Source organism: Chelonia mydas, chromosome 11 (genome assembly GCF_015237465.2).
Source record: "Chelonia mydas isolate rCheMyd1 chromosome 11, rCheMyd1.pri.v2, whole genome shotgun sequence".
Lineage (NCBI taxonomy): Eukaryota > Metazoa > Chordata > Testudines > Cheloniidae > Chelonia > Chelonia mydas.
In genome coordinates, this window is record NC_051251.2 from 31,992,987 (window position 1) to 32,008,854 (window position 15,868).

General features: G+C 45.4%; 1 protein-coding gene across 12 annotated transcripts in view; it reads left to right on the forward strand.

Moving 5' to 3' along the window:
• The window catches only part of TANC1 (tetratricopeptide repeat, ankyrin repeat and coiled-coil containing 1), a 212,982-nt gene that overhangs the window by 166,459 nt on the left and 30,655 nt on the right, over positions 1-15,868 (forward strand). For all 12 annotated transcript variants that reach the window (XM_043524883.1, XM_043524880.1, XM_037911874.2 and 9 more), the window contains one exon: positions 10,596-10,674. In XM_043524883.1, coding sequence (XP_043380818.1) covers positions 10,596-10,674 — 79 coding nt within the window. The remainder of the gene's footprint in view (positions 1-10,595; positions 10,675-15,868) is intronic.

Sequence of the window (15,868 nt, forward strand, 5' to 3'; positions counted from 1 at the left end):
TAGCTTAAGTAGTTTCTTTACTGAACTAAGCCAAATCAATATAAAGAAGATTAAAATTGATTTAAGATTGTTGACCCAGCAGTTTGCACTGGCTTAAATGATTTATTACAAAATACTTGTTAAAATAATATACATTGCACTGCCTTCCAAATCTGCCTTAAATAAGGATATATATTCTTTCACTATAGGCTTTTCTAAAGCGGTGAGCATCATAGAATCTGAGTGCCACACAAGCACTAATGAATTTATCCTTACAACACTGTTGTGAGGTAGATAAGTATTATGCTCCCCATTTTGTAGATGAGACCTGAGGCACAGAGTGAATTGGTGGAGGTCATACTACAGGTCATTGGAAAAGCCAGGGGGGGAACATAGATCTCCAAAGTCTCTAGTGCCTTAACTAGAGGACAGTTCTGTCTGTGATCCCCTGCTTTGTTTACTGAATGCTGTCCAGCTTCTACAATATAGGAGCCTGGGATACTTGGAGTGAATTAGGCTTCCTGCTGAAAAGATGGGATGTAATCATATTAATCTTTTTATAGTAATGCATATGCAAAAGGGAGCAAAATTTAAGGCTGCATAGACAACATTGGTGGTTCTTCGAGTGATTGCTCATGTCTATTCCACAATAGGTGTGCATGCTTGCCAGGTGCACCAGTGCCAGAAGTTTTTCCCCTAGCAGTACCCGTATGGGGGGAGTGCCCCAGCAACCCCTGGAGTGGTGCCTCCATGGCTGGTATAAGAGGAGCTGCGCACTCCCCCCACCCTCAGTTCTTTCTTGCCGCCAGTCAAGGTGCGTCAGAACTACTCTGCTCCAGCTTTGCTGCAGCTCATCCCCAGAACTGCTTGTTCATTCAGTGTTAGTACCTGTAGTTAGGTTTCAGAGTAGCAGCTGTGTTAGTCTGTATCCGTAAAAAGAAAAGGAGTACTTGTGGCACCTTTTGAGACTAACAAATTTATTAGAGCATAAGCTTTCATGAGCTACAGCTCACTTCATTTAATGCATACAGTGGAAAATATAGTGGGGAGATTTTATATACACAGAGACATGAAACAATGGGTGTTGTCATACAGACTGTAACAAGAGTGATCAGGAAAGGTGAGCTATTACCAGCAGGAGAGCGGAGGGGCGAGGGGGATCTTTTGTAGTGATAATCAAGGTGGGCCATTTCCAGCAGTTTACAAGAACAGTAGGAGGGGAGATAGTTTTACTTTGTGTAATGACACATCCACTCCCAGTCTTTATTCAAGCCTAAATTAATTGTATCCAGTTTGCAAATTAATTCCAGTTCAGCAGTCTCTCGTTGGAGTCTGTTTTTGAAATTTTTTTGGTGAAGAATTGCCACTTTTAGGTCTGTAATCGAATGACCAAAGAGATTGAAGTGTTCTCTTTGACTGGTTTTTGAATGTTATAATTCTTGATGTCTGATTAGTGTTGCAAGGATAGGTTGTAGATCCTTGATGATGCGTTGGAGAGGTTTTAGTTGGGGGCTGAAGATGATGGCTAGTGGCGTTCTGTTATTTTCTTTGTTGATTGACAGAGCCAGAAGAGTACCCAGAAGTTACCTACTACAGGACAGGCCCAGCCTCTCCAACGCATCATCAAGGATCTACAACCTATCCTGAAGGATGACCCATCACTCTCACAGATCTTGGGAGACAGGCCAGTCCTTGCTTACAGACAGCCCCCCAACCTAAAGCAAATACTCACCAGCAACCACACAACAAAAACAGTAACCCAGGAACCTATCCTTGCAACAAAGCCTGTTGCCAACTGTATCCCCATATCTATTCAGGGGACACCATCATAGGGCCTAATCACATCAGCCACACTATCAGAGGCTCGTTCACCTGCGCATCTACCAATGTGATATATGCCATCGTGTGCCAGCAATGCCCCTCTGCCATGTACATTGACCAAACTGGACAGTCTCTACGTAAAAGAATAAATGGACACAAATCAGACATCAAGAATTACAAAGTAAAACTATTTCCCCATGTTTATTCCCCCCCCCCAACCCCTCACTGTTCCTCAGATATTCTTGTCAACTGCTGGAAATGGCTCACCTTGATTATCACTACAAAAGGTTTTTTCCCCCCGCTCTCCTGCTGGTAATAGCTCACCTTAAGTGATCACTCTCGTTACAGTGTGTATGGTAACACCCATTGTTTCATGTTCTCTATGTATATAAATCTCCCCACTGTATTTTCCACTGAATGCATTCCATGAAGTGAGCTGTAGCTCACGAAAGCTTATGCTCAAATAAATTTGTTTGTCTCTAAGGTGCCACAAGTACTCCTTTTCTTTTACCTGTAGTTTGTTAGCTGTTTGTTAGTTCAGTTAGTTAGAGCGCCCAGGCCAGGGCATTCCCTGTGCCCCGGGTTTTAAGTCGTGCGACACTTGTAGGCGATCTATGCCAAGGAGTGACCCACATGCGGACTGTCTCTGCTGTTTGGGAGAAGCCCATATCAGCGATCGTTGCAAAATTTGCAAGTTGTTTAAGCCTTGGACCGAGAGAAAGGGACATTAGGCTCCAGGCTATTCCGATGGAGTCGGCGCTGACCCCGACTCCGGCGTGCCGTTCCGAGTCGGCACCGCGGTGTTGGCACGCGGCATCCCTCCTGCACCATCGACCAGTCAGCACCGCTCCCTGTCCATGGGGCACACCAAGAAGGCTAGAAAGACGCCTTCTTCGCAGCGGCACTGAAGTAAACCTGGGACAGAGGTTAGACCCATGTCGGGCAGTCCTCAATCCCCACGGGCCTCTAGGCTTCTGACTCAAGTCGAGCAGAGTAGCCCAGCACATTCAGAGCAGGCCTCCCCTAATGTCCAGATGCCCTCCACGCTGGAGGCCCTGTAGGCAATCCGGGATGTTATGTCCATGCCAGTACCAGGAGCACCGCCAGCTCTATGCTCCAGCGGCAAGCCACTGCGGGGATCTCTGCGGTCACTCCTGGCTCGGTATTGGTCTCGTTTGAGGGAACGTTCCCAATACCGTTCGCCATGCAGTGACCATTGAGGGCAAAGTCCACGGGGAGTGCCCTCGACTCCCACCAGGCTGTCTGGTTGGGTTCCGTCCGACTGAGACTCTCTGCACGGCTCCATCTCAAGGAGCGAACACTGACTGGACTGAGGCAGATGTCGCCAAAGATCCTCGTCTTGGAGGAGTTATCCCAGCCGGTCATGGCATGGACGTCGACACCGTTCCTGCTCGGAATCCCACTCTGAGACCCCGCCAAGGCAACGCCTCCGCAGCCCCGGGTGTTAATTGCCAGTGTCTCCCCGGCGCGGTTCTGCCCATCGGAGCTGATCGCAGAGCAGCTGTTACTGACAGTACTGGTCCTCCACATTGGGATCGCGGTCCCATGGTCAGCGTCACTCCTGGCACCGCCGGTCCAGGGACAGCCACAAGTCATATGTCACCGTGGCCTCCATTCGTAGCTGACCATCGATGGGCCAGGCCAAACAACCGGCTCTGCAGGTGCAGTGGTACTGGGCCCCATGGCCGGCCCAATGATACCAGTGGTCACCGTGGCCCCCAGCGCAGCCCCTGGGCGTGGGCTCGCTCGGTGGCCTGAGCCTCAGAAGCACCATTGGCCTTCCTCTCCAGACCTCCGAGGAAGGAGTCGATGGGACGTACATCCTTGGCACCGTGCCCGGAGACCGACCAGGTGGTGGACCCTCCGGCGCCAGCAGACACCCACAGTACCGCACCAGACTCCTCGCCCTCCCTGGATGAGGTGATTACGGCCCCGCCCCCCTCCGTCCCGCAGGAGGACTTTAGGGCCCAGCAAGAACTCTTAAAAAGGGTGGCATCAAGCCTCCACCTCCAGGCAGAGGAGATGGAGGAGCCCTTCGACTCCCTATTTAATGTGCTGTCCTCTTCAGCACCAGGCAGGGTAGCCTTGCCTCTCCATGAAGGGGTGGCAAAAATTTCAAATGCCCTGGGGCAAACATCGGCCTCATTGGCCCTCATCTCTAAGAGGGCAGAACGCAAGAACTTTGTACCTGCCAAGGGACACGAGTACTTATACACCCATCTGGCACCCAACTCCCTGGTGGTCGAGTTGGTCAACCATAGGGAATAGCAGGGTCAGCCAGCCCCTATCCCGAAAAATAAAGATTTGCGGAGGCTGCACTCTTTTGGAAGAAAAATGTATTCATCCTCAAGGTTTCAGTTACGAGTGGCAAACCACCAGGCTTGAGCAGAGACTTCTCCTCTCAGCATCAGTGGTCTCTCCACCCAGAGGTGGCTCACAGGCTTTTCCAAGTGTGGGGGACTCCCCAGGTGGACCTGTTCATGATTCGACAGAACCGGCGCTGTTCCCGGTTCTGCTCCAGGGTGGGACTGGGACGGGACACTATCTCCGATACCTTCCTCCTGTCCTGGTCAGGCCAGTTTCTCGATGTCTTTCACCCGTTCCCACTGATCAGCAAGGTCCTGGGAAAAATAAAGACGGACAAGGCCCGGGTCCTTCTGATTGCCCCAGCAAGGCCCAGGCAGCATTGGTACAGGACCCTCACAGACCTGGCGGTTGCTCCGCCATGGCTATTGCTCTTCTGCCTGGACCTGCTCTCCCAGGACCAGGGCCGTTTCCTCCACCCCAGCCTAGTGGTTCTCCACCTCACGATGTGGCTGCTAAGTGTTTAGGTAGGGAGGAAAGGACGTGCTCAGAAGGGGTTCAACGCATCCTCCTAGAAAGCAGGCGGCCCTCCATGCGCCGCACCTACTTGACAAAGTGGTCTGGTTCTCCAGATGGGCAAATGAGCAGGGCGTTTCCGAGGTGGCTGCCCCGATCCAGCTTATCCTGGACTACCTTCTCCACCTTAGAGCCCAGGGCCTGGCGCCCTCGTCAGTCAAGGTGCACCTGGCAGCCATATCAGCCTTCCATCTGCCGGTGCAGGGTCACACGGTATTCTCCCATGCTGTGACTGTCCGGTTCCTCAAGGGGTTTGACCATCTCTTCCCATGTGCTAGGTCCCCGGTCCCGCAGTGGGACCTAAACCTGGTGTTGGCCCATCTCACAGGGCCCCCGTCTGAGCCGCTAGCCACATGCTCCTGGTCCCACCTACTCGTGGTCGCAATCATGTCAGCCAGGAGGGTCTTGGAGCTCAGGGCCCTGACCTCTTAGACGTCATACCTGGTTTTCCATTAGGACAAGGTCCAGCTCCGCCCACACCCTGCGTTCCTCCTGAAGGTGGTCTCCACCTATCACATGGGTCAGGACATTTTTCTGCCTGTCCTCTGCCCCAAGCCCCACTCGTCCAGTGAGGAGCACCATCTCCATACGCTTGATGTGCGATGGGCTCTGGCTTTCTACCTCTAGTGGACCAAGCCTTTCAGGAAGTCTTCGCAACTGTTCATTGCCTCGGCTGAGCGCATGAGGGGTCGATCGATCTCCACTCAGCAGCTCTCCAACTGGATCACTTCATGCATCCATACCTGTTATGGTCTGGCAGGTATCCCCCCACCACTGATTGTGAAGGTGCACTCGACTAGAGCACAAGCCTTGTCGGCTGTCGTCCTGGCCCACGTCCCCATCTAGGACATTTGTAGGGTTGCCACATGGTCTTCGGTTCACACGTTCACCTCGCACTATGCAATTGTTTCCCAAACCAGGGATGACGCTGGGTTCGGCAGGGCTGTACTCCATCCCGAGAATTTGTGAACTCCTACCCACCTCCAACAGATCTATTCCAACTATTGTGGAATACACATGAGCAATCCTTCAAGGAAGAAAAGACAGTTACCTTTTCCGTAACTGATGTTCTTCGAGATGTGTTGCTCATGTCTATTCCACATCCTGCCCTCCTTCCCCTCCGTCGGACTTGTGGCAAGAAGGAACTGAGGATGGGGGGAGTGCAGAGTGCCCCTTATACCGCGCTATGGAGGCGCCACTCCAGGAGTCGCTCGGGCACTCCCCCACTATGGGTACTGCTAGGGGAAAAACTTCCGGCACTGGTGAACGTGGCGAGTGCGCACACCTATTGTGGAACAGACAGGAGCAACGCATCTCGAAGAACACCAGTTACGGAAAAGGTAACTTGTCTTTTCCCAAATGACGCACTCAAAATTTAGAAAATAATAAAATTAATCTTCTTTAAGTGTGTTTTTGTTTATAGAAATAAAAATAAACATATGATCCATCTATACTACTGTGATAGGCACACTAAAAATGAATATAAATAGAATGCGCACATATCTTATTCGTATTTAACTATGGATGCATGTGATGTGTTCATTGAGAAAACAGATTCATATATTCCTCTTGGGAATAGAGTCTAGACAGTAACTTGAGATACATTTAGAAAGATCAAATGGGGAAGATTCAGCTTCTGTGTATGTGTCCAATATGTGATGCAACAAAATGACACAGGAAACTTAATATTATAGAAATAATGTTTATGTTGTAGGAAAAGTTTTTCCTATTGTTTTAGGACTCTGCTCTTTTAAAGTGGTTTACACTAATAAAACTGACAGCTAAATACTCTCACTATGAGACATAGAATGAACTTTTCAGTTTACACACTCTTTCATGGAGAATCAATATGCATGAAGTATTTGAAAATCCACTTTACCTTCCAACAAGTATTTGGTCCATTACTGAATAAATTTGTTTTTGAGGATAACACTTACTATTGTGAGGGGAGTGTTAACTTCAACAGATATGAGGCCACTCATGGCTTACACTACCTAGTGAAGATTATCTCCACTGCTGCATCTTAAAGATGAAGTGAAGTGCTTTTTAAATTAAATAAATCCAAAAGTCTCTGAAGCTCATAAATCACTAAACAGATTTTAATATAAATGTATTTTAAAACAAAATAGTTGAAAGTCATTTCCTCTCTTACATGACAAGACATGAGTTCAGAATTCTGTTTCTCTTGCCTGTTTGATTAGATCAGTACACCTAACATTGTATAAGGAGCCTATTTAGTAGCTGTTAGGGTTATCCAGTCTGGCAGGTATAACATTCATTAATTTGCATTTTGGCAGATGAAAAAACCCTCTTGATTAACTTTTCAAAATGTTACATGTTTGTAATTTTAAGGTTTTGTGAATATTCAGATAAGAGAGGTTTTTTTTAAGCATTTAGTTCCCATTCTAAGATTTACCACATCCTACAATCAGTAGTGAAATGAGAAAACTAGATTCAGAGAAAAAACATTGTGCTAAAGCATTTAGTAATTTTTCAACAATTAGATATATTCTTTATGTGCTAGGGCTGGGATTTTCCAAGAGTCCTTAGGAAGCAAGGCACCAAAAACCCATTGTTAGGTATCCTAAATTCCTTAGGCCTCTTTGAAAATGCCACCTAAATTGACGTTTATATATCCATAGGGCCCTACCAAATTCATGCCCATGAAAAATGCGTCACGGACCGTGAAATCTGGTCTTCCCCCGTGAAATCTGTTTTTTTGTGTGCTCTTACCCTATACTATTCAGATTTCACGGGGGGAGACCAGTGTTTCTGAAATTAGGGGTCCTGACCCAAAAAGGAGTTGCAGGGGGGTCCCAAGGTTATTTTAGGGCAGTCATGGTATTGCCACCCTTACTTCTGCATTGCCTCAGAGCTGGGCTGCCAGAGAGCAGCAGCTCTGAAGGCAGTGCCCGGCCAGCAGCAGCACAGAAGTAAGCATGGCCACCCTTACTTCTGCACTGCTGCCTTCAGAGCCTTCAGAGCTGGAGAGCAGTGGCTGCGGGCCCAGCTCTGCAGGCAGCAGCACAGAAGTAAAGGTGGCTATGCCATCCTTACTTCTGCGCTGCTGTTGACGGTGGCTCTGCCTTCTGGGCTCCCAGCCAGCAGCCGCTGATCTCCAGCTGCCCAGCTCTGAAGGCAGTGCCACTGCCAGCAGCAGTGCAGAAGTAAGGGTAGCAGTACCACAACCCCCCTACAATAACCTTGTGACCACCCCCACCCACCCAACTCCTTTCGGGTCAGGCCTTCTACAATTACAACGCCATGATATTTCAGATTTAAATAGCTGAAATCATGAAATTTACGATTTTAAAAAATCCTTTGACCATGAAATTGACCAAAATGGACTGTGAATTTGGTAGGGCCCTATATATTAGGAAACACAGTTCACAAAAAAGTGTATTCAAGCCAACTTTATTTTGTATAGTATCTTTCATATAATCTATATCCAGTGGTAGAGTAAGATAGTACATGTGAGCTGTCTCCATTTATCTTAATGATGTATTAACTCTTAACCTTAGTGACAATTTAAAGGTAAGCATTAAGTATCTCACTGATCATTTCTGCAGAAAAATCCATAATTTCTGGAGTTCTTTGTTGGCGTTTGACTAGAATATCACTATTTTTCACTAATCTGCTATCTCTGTTCCCTAGTCTGACTGTATTCCAGAATGCTTTAAAGAATTAAGGTTACAAAATAATAGAATTAAGATATATCATTGAGGGAGAAAAGAGGTCTTACATCTGTGTGAAATATGATGGAGAATCAGTGAGAATGGGAAATACAAGGAGGATATTCCAGATGGCAGAAGCTGAATAGAAGACTCTCCCAGCAATGTTGCAAAAGTTGAAGGGAGAGAGTGGAGGCAACTGCTAAAAAAGTGAAGGGAGAGGAGGAGAGATATTTAATATCTGTGTGATCAAGTTGTAGATGTTTATAAAAGCAAGAGTGGCATTCCTAAACTGTGTTTTGGAATGTTGAGTTAGTAGAATTGTTCTAGTAGAGGGCTGATATGGTGGTTTTTGTTCATGTGTACATTTAAAAAAAAGTGAGCAGCAGCTTGTTGTGCATCTGGCATCTTGCAAGCTGGATTTTGAGAGGCCGCAGAGAAGGTGATAGGAGATAGTGATTATGCTGTTCAATATATTTTCTTTCTTTTTTTCCTTACATATTGGTGGCTGAGAATGAAATCCCAGATGTGTATTGCATTCATAGTTTTATTTTCGTCATGGCTGCTCATCTCAGTTTGATTCTACACTTAACGTATATCTTTCAAACTTATTTTGCAACATTTTGTATCTCATTTAATTTCCTTAGGTAGTTATGGATCCAATATTTTAGCCAGCATATCTTCCAAGTGCCCTGCAGAAGATCTGGTTGAAATGTTGAAGGTGTAATTATTTGATACAATGATAAATTTGCAATAACAAATACTGCAGAGCAGTATGAAATGTGAACAGTGTTATTTTAATTCCTGAGTAGGACTCAGGACTTGAGAAACTGGGCTAAAAGAGACATAAAGATAAAAACTTGTCTTTTGCCACCCTTGGAATTTATTGCCACTATCTGCTATCAAACATATGGTAGAGAAGTGTTTTGTAAGGAGAAGAGCCTTGACAGACCTGTCAAACTTTTGATTTAAAAGCTGGAAGTGCTCTGCAAAATGAGTATTGGGTCATGGATTGTGGTAAATTTGAGATGAGGCAAAAATTCCTTCACACGAATAAAAGTTTATTTCCAATCCGTTGATGAAGGTGAAACCTGCCAGTTCCTTCATAGTACAAAACTGGCCACAGTAATCATTCAGTACCAAAACATTTTCTTGCCATCTAAAATCTCTGCCTTTTCGCCCTCTCACAGCCTTTATAGGGCAATAGGGTAGCTAAATTCCTCATTGCTGGAAAAATTCCACCAAGCAGGTATGAAAAAGTGCAATAGAATTTTCTGACTTTAAGATGAATGTAAAGAATAGAATTAATCCACCATACATTCCACACAATATTTCTTGAAATACGTTCGGTGCTCATGCAGCCTGGGGCTCCTCTCCACACCATTCCTCCTCTCTGACATCCTGTACCTTAGTTGACACCCAAAACTTCTGCTAATGTGGATTCTCTTTCTCCCCTGCCCCACTTCCTTTGCTGCAGTCTCAATGGTCCTATCCACACTGCAGTTTACACTGTTAGGAAATTGCTTTAAATAAGTCATTTAATGCTATTGTACTTGCTAGTGCTAAGAGGGCATAACTTTATTAAAATGCTTTTTAAAAAAAACATTGCAAGAGAGGTCTTCAGTGTTCTTAAAAAAAACAAACAAACAAAAAAACCCCACCCGTAACAAAGTTATGCTCTGTCCGCACTGAGCAGCATAACTCTCTAAAGTGGAAAAAGATTTTAAAGGCTGCAACTAAAAATTGTGGTGTAAAGTGAGCATAGAAGGGGCATGGGAGTCTATATTATTCAAGATGGGTCTAAAAACATGCTTTTTTGATTATAACTGGAGTGGAAAGTGTTGTATTCCTTGTGGGAAAACATGGTATTAACCAAGCCTTACAGGACTTAGGCCAAACTGGCACTCTTTTTTGCATTGTCTGTCCTTGATTATGCTGGCATATTGAGGAGCTCATTAAAATCATTAACATGTAAACACCCTAAAATGATTAATAGAAATATACTGGGTTTATTTTTTTTAATGATTTTGAATTATTTTATAGAGTAGAAAATTAATCTTAAAATGAAGTTGTACCCCAAATAATACTGAACTTTTGCTTGGTCCACATGTGTTAGGAGAGAAGCAATCTCATTGCTGAAACCTTAATCTATTTGTGTACGCAGCAAAATGACAACCTAATGTTTTTTTCTAACTCTTTAATTTCTTTAACTGTTTTTGACAGGTGGTTCGTTACCTCTTTGGGGTTGAAAAGGAACATGAAATAGACATTAATAACACTGATGCATTGTGGGGAGAAACAGGTATTTTATTTCTTATTTTTCCTAATGAGAGTTGCTCACATAAGATTATTGGAAGAGATTTTAATTTGATTTAAACTGCTTTGTACATTCATCACAGGAAATTCACAATAAATCAGAATACAAAAGATTTTGTAATGACAATGCCAAACTTAATAAAAAGCCCAACCATTGTTTTATAAATGGGGTGGGAGATAAAATTTATACAAGTATAGAAATGAGTAATTTCTTAATGAAACTACAGATTTTCCTCTGAGGCCAACAGTGCAAAAGAGATGCTTTTATTATGGCGTTCACTTGGAGTGTTAAAATAATGCCCTGACTTTATTTTAGTGCCCTAGCCTTTGTATTTTAAAAGGAAAAAAAATGTTGGGAAGTTGCCTAGTCAATTCCAGCTCGGTAACAGGTGCAAAATGTTCACATTTTCATGGTCAGCAAATGCCTTTTCAAACTCGTCCGCAAACAAGGTATATGTAAAAATGTGGCTGTAAGAATAGCCATATTAACTTCATTTAAGTAGCTGAGATTTGCATAGTGTGGCTTGCAGACAGTCTAATTTTATGATTCCCAGAAGCCTCTTTGCAGATGAGAGACAAGTATGCTTCCTCTCTGTGTACTACACAAAAACTTCATTTTTATTCTTCATTGCTAATATAAAATCAGATAACGCTTCCCAATAAAACACAATTTTTTAAATGTATCACAAACTGCATCCTTGGGTAATGTTGGATTTGGGGGTTTTTGGGTGTGATTTTGTTGAATGAAGGCTTTTGCTTGGTGCCTCTTAACTTTGCTGACTTGATATATTCATAAAATTGGATGCATTAACACTTACGAGAGTAAACTACAGTGCTTTTAGCAATCAGCTGACTGAAAACACCATTCCCTGTTAACTATACTTGCTTAGGAAAACCAGTCTGCTTTTTTTTTTAATTTAGCAAACACTAGAATCTTTGTGAGGACGGAAAGCTGCCTTTAACAGTGTGATCTGAATGCTTAAACAATACAGATCAGATTATTTTACCTTTCAGTGTCTTTTTTTTTTTTTAACGGACTTCCACAAAATCCAGTTTGCTTTTCCATTATTAACCACCAGACACTTTGAAATCACTCAACATATTTTCCCCCTTTCTCCAACCAATCTGTAGCCATATGAGCTTGACTTTAGTTGATTAAAACTCTTCATGTACCTGTGTTGCAGTGTTTCTGCTCCATTACAGGGCTATGAAGATAATTCTTGCACAAGACGGTGGAAACTGGAACAAGACCACTTTATGTGCATTCTGTCTCTCTCAATGTCCCTTGTCTTGCAAGGGGAAAGCAGTTCAGGAGGGGTTTAATCACTGGATGAGCAAAGGGAAACGTTAAGCTTTGTAAGCCCTTCAACACTTGATTTATCTCTCATCAGGATATCCAAATGGAACACGAGGTGAAGGAGGAGAAAGGAATTTAGATTATTAGCAGAAAATCTTCAGTCAACTCTTTCCCCTTCACTTCTCAATCAGAGATCAGCCTAATCCTGAGTTTGACCACTTTCAGAACATACTGCAAGATCCTCTTCTTTGACAAGGCATTTCAAGCATAACAAGAATGCGGTCATGCAAATGGGTGCTCGTGCACAAACCACACACACACACATCCTCCATCTTCCTGTACAAAGTTTAATAGAATGCTTCACCATTCAAATGTCCTTCCTTTCTCAGTGGCCTTCATGTTGTTGCTCTGCCTTGCCTTCATCATCATGTCTAATGCGAGTGTGGCTAGCTATAGAAGACAAAGTGTGAAGTGCACACAGGTCTTGCAGTAAGTGTCTCTGAAGGACCCAGTAATGGACAGATAGGGATGAAGTTAAAAGTTTAGTACTTGGGAGTTCCTGCCTTTCAGCCTTATTACTCAGTCCATTGGAGCATGTTTGCCATTAGAAAATTGCTGGGGGAGGAGGAGGTAGGATAGGACCTCCCTACCCCCAAAAAACAAAACAAACATTCACTATTTGTGGGGGTGAAGTGCATGCAAGTTCAGGAAGGGATTTAGTAAAGCAGAGGACAGAGAGGAAACAGAGGATAAAGGAATTATAATTAACCATGAAAAGGAAAATACACTAATGAAGAAAACTGTTGAAAAGACAGTGCGGGGGGGGGAGAAAAAAAAAGTCGGGATGGAGCTAGAGCAGGGGTTCCCAAACTATTCTGTGGAGAACTGACTGGTTGCAGAGTGCTGGCTCCTTCTCCTTCTTCTTTCTAGCTGCTAAATTGCTTTAAAATAAATTTATAAATACACCCAGTATTTTCCTGTTGACTTCTCCATGTAAGCAAGAGCAGTCATTGGTACAAAGATACAACGATTGTGAAAGGAAGGGGAGAATGGGCTGGGAATGGGGCTTATGAGGCCAGCTGTCAGTAAGAGACCTGTGAGCTGTAGCCCATGCTTTGGGAGTTTGAGAACCCCTGAGCTAGAGGACTGGATATCCTGGTTCCATAAGGCCACTGTGTAAGCAGCTTACAGGATCTGGAGAAGGCCAGTGTTGAATTAATCCTGTTCAGGGGAATTCTCTGCTGGTGTAAATCCATCTTGTACCGGTCACTTAGTGTAAGGGAAATGGCAGGGGGAGGGGGACATGCAAGGATGTTCTGGGGATGAAATACAAGTGGGAGAGAGGAGAGGAGGCAAGGTGGAGCCTAATCCTCCATTGGCATATGGTCCCTGAAGGACCTTATGCCAGTGGGGTGAGTTAGGGCCATCTCTGTGCAATCCTAATTTATGCCAGAGTTGAACAGCCTTGAATCGGGACTCACCCTGCTGCACCCACCTCCACTTTTTCTGAGAATAAGTCCAGAAAGAATTAAGCTGCAGTTTTGAAATGGGAAGTTTTAGAAATATAATATTTAAGAAAAACATAGAGGGAAATAAGGGACTGTGATAGATAGACACTTCTAAAAAATTATTGGGTCTCATCAGATTAATATGCCTTGTGAACAGATATGCTAATTTATGCACTCTGGAAACTTCTCACATTTTCAGTGTGCCTATGTGAACTCATATTTGTGCTGCACACTCTTAACTAGAGCTGGGCAAAAAAATCTCGGTGGATAAGGCACTCACGTAGAGATGAGAGAGACTCAAGTTCAGGTCCCTGCTCCAGTGACTACTGCCAACAAACTAAAAAAACTGCATAATTTTCACAACTCTGCTCTTAATGCATTTAGAAATGTATCATGCAAATATATCTTGCCCAGGAATTTCTGAAAGGTGACAGTCCTGTGTAGCACAGTTGAGAGAGAGGTTGGTGAAGTAGGTGGTTGGAAGGTGTCAAAGATAGAAAGGGCTGGAAGAGGGAGTAAAGAGTGGCCAAGGGAAACAGTGTGTTTTGTGTGTGTTTGTTTTAAAAAGAAAAATTGTATAAATGTTAAAAACATGGAAAAATAATAGAAGTAAACAGCGGAAGGATGATGACGTGCCTATGAGGTACCAGATGGTACCAGATATGAGAGAGGAGTTCTTTGAGTGATTGCATATGTCCATTGCACTGTATGTGTGTGCGTGTCCCGAGCATAGTCGCCGGAAATTTTCCCATCTGTGTACCTGGCAGGTCGGCTCTGTCACCGTCTGGTGCTGCATGTGCACAGCACCGGTATAAAGGGCCCAGCTGACTCCGCGCCCCTTCAGTTTGTTCTTACCGGCCAGACAGTCGCTGGAAGTGCTGTCCTTGCTACAGCAAGATTTTCTCAGTGGTCTTTGTTTTCTTAATAGTTGTATATAGTTAGTGTTTTAAATAGTTTTTAGTCTTAGTTTAGTATAATTCGTTTTTTCTCTGTTAGTGGAGTTTCGTCCGTTCCCAGTGCCGAGGCATGCCTCAGGTGCTGGGCTTCAAGCCCTGTGCCTCCTGCAGCAAGACTATGCCTTTGAGCAACCTGCACTCTAGCTGCCTAAAGTGCTTGGGTGAAGCTCACACCAGGGATAGCTGTCAGATCTGCAGCAATGTAAAACCCCGTACGAAGAAGGACTGGGAGGCTAGGTTAAAGTTCCTGCTGTTGGAGGTGGCGCTGAGACCTTCCTGCGAGCTGTGCCAGTCGGACTTAGCATCAAGCATCTCAGTATTGGTGAGGAGCACTCCTCCCACCATGCAGGAGTCCCAGCACCATTTGCCATACCCAGTGCCTAGAGAAAAGCACAGGAAGCTGTCAGCCGAGAAGGGACATTCCCCAACTCCGAAGAAGGCCAGGCACGGGAAGCAGAGCAGATTGTGACCTAAGTCAGGCCACTCCTCTGCCTTGGAATTGCAGTTGACACCTTTGTTTCTGGCCCTTACACTGCTACTGTTGAGTCTGTACCAGAGAAACCATCAGTGCCAGAGGGACAGTGCGGCACCAGCACCATTGTGGCCATCCAAGGCGGAGGCATGTGCTGCCGCTAGAGACCTGCTAGATCATCGCCGGCAGTACAGGAGTCGGTGGCATCAGTACTGGGGGCAGGAGGGACCATGTAGCCCCCACTGGCCGCTTTGTTCTGGGCCGCGTGGTACCGTTTAGAGTGAAACTGACCATACTGGCCCCAATAAAAGCTTCCCTGCCTCGGCACTAATCTCCGGCCCTGGTGGCAACCGCAACTCCGTGGCCACGGGAGGAGACTTGTCATTGGAATTGGAGGTTGGGTCATACTCCTCTCGGCTGACCGCCCCCTTCTCCCCCCCGCTACTCCAGTCCCTACCCTACCATGGACCATAGTACAGGAGTGCCATCGAGTGCTTGGCCTAGTGGTCACTGACCCATGTCAATGCCCTTTTGGAACCCTTGGGGGTTTCCCCCAATCCCAGGGCCCCATTCGAGACACTCATAGTTGGTGGCCTCCAAGAGAAGGGCACCTCCATCCCTTCAGGCAGCACTCGATCTGGACTCCAATTCCAAAGCTGGTGCCGAATTTCAGGAACCGGCTCTGTGGGATCCTGTTGGCCTCTCCTTGAAGGGGAGAAGGAGTGTCCTCAGCCAGTGCAGGCTGCCTTCTCCCTAGATGAGGCTGTGTCAGGAGCGGGCATGTCTCTCTGCAAGATCGCTATAAGGCCCACCAGGAGCTGCTGAAGAGGGTGATCTCAAACTTGGGCTTACAGGCGGAGGTGGTGAAGGAATTCTCCAATAGCCTGGTTGACATTCTGGCCATGGCGGGCCCGTCAAAGGTAGCCCTGCCTCTCAATGAGGCCATT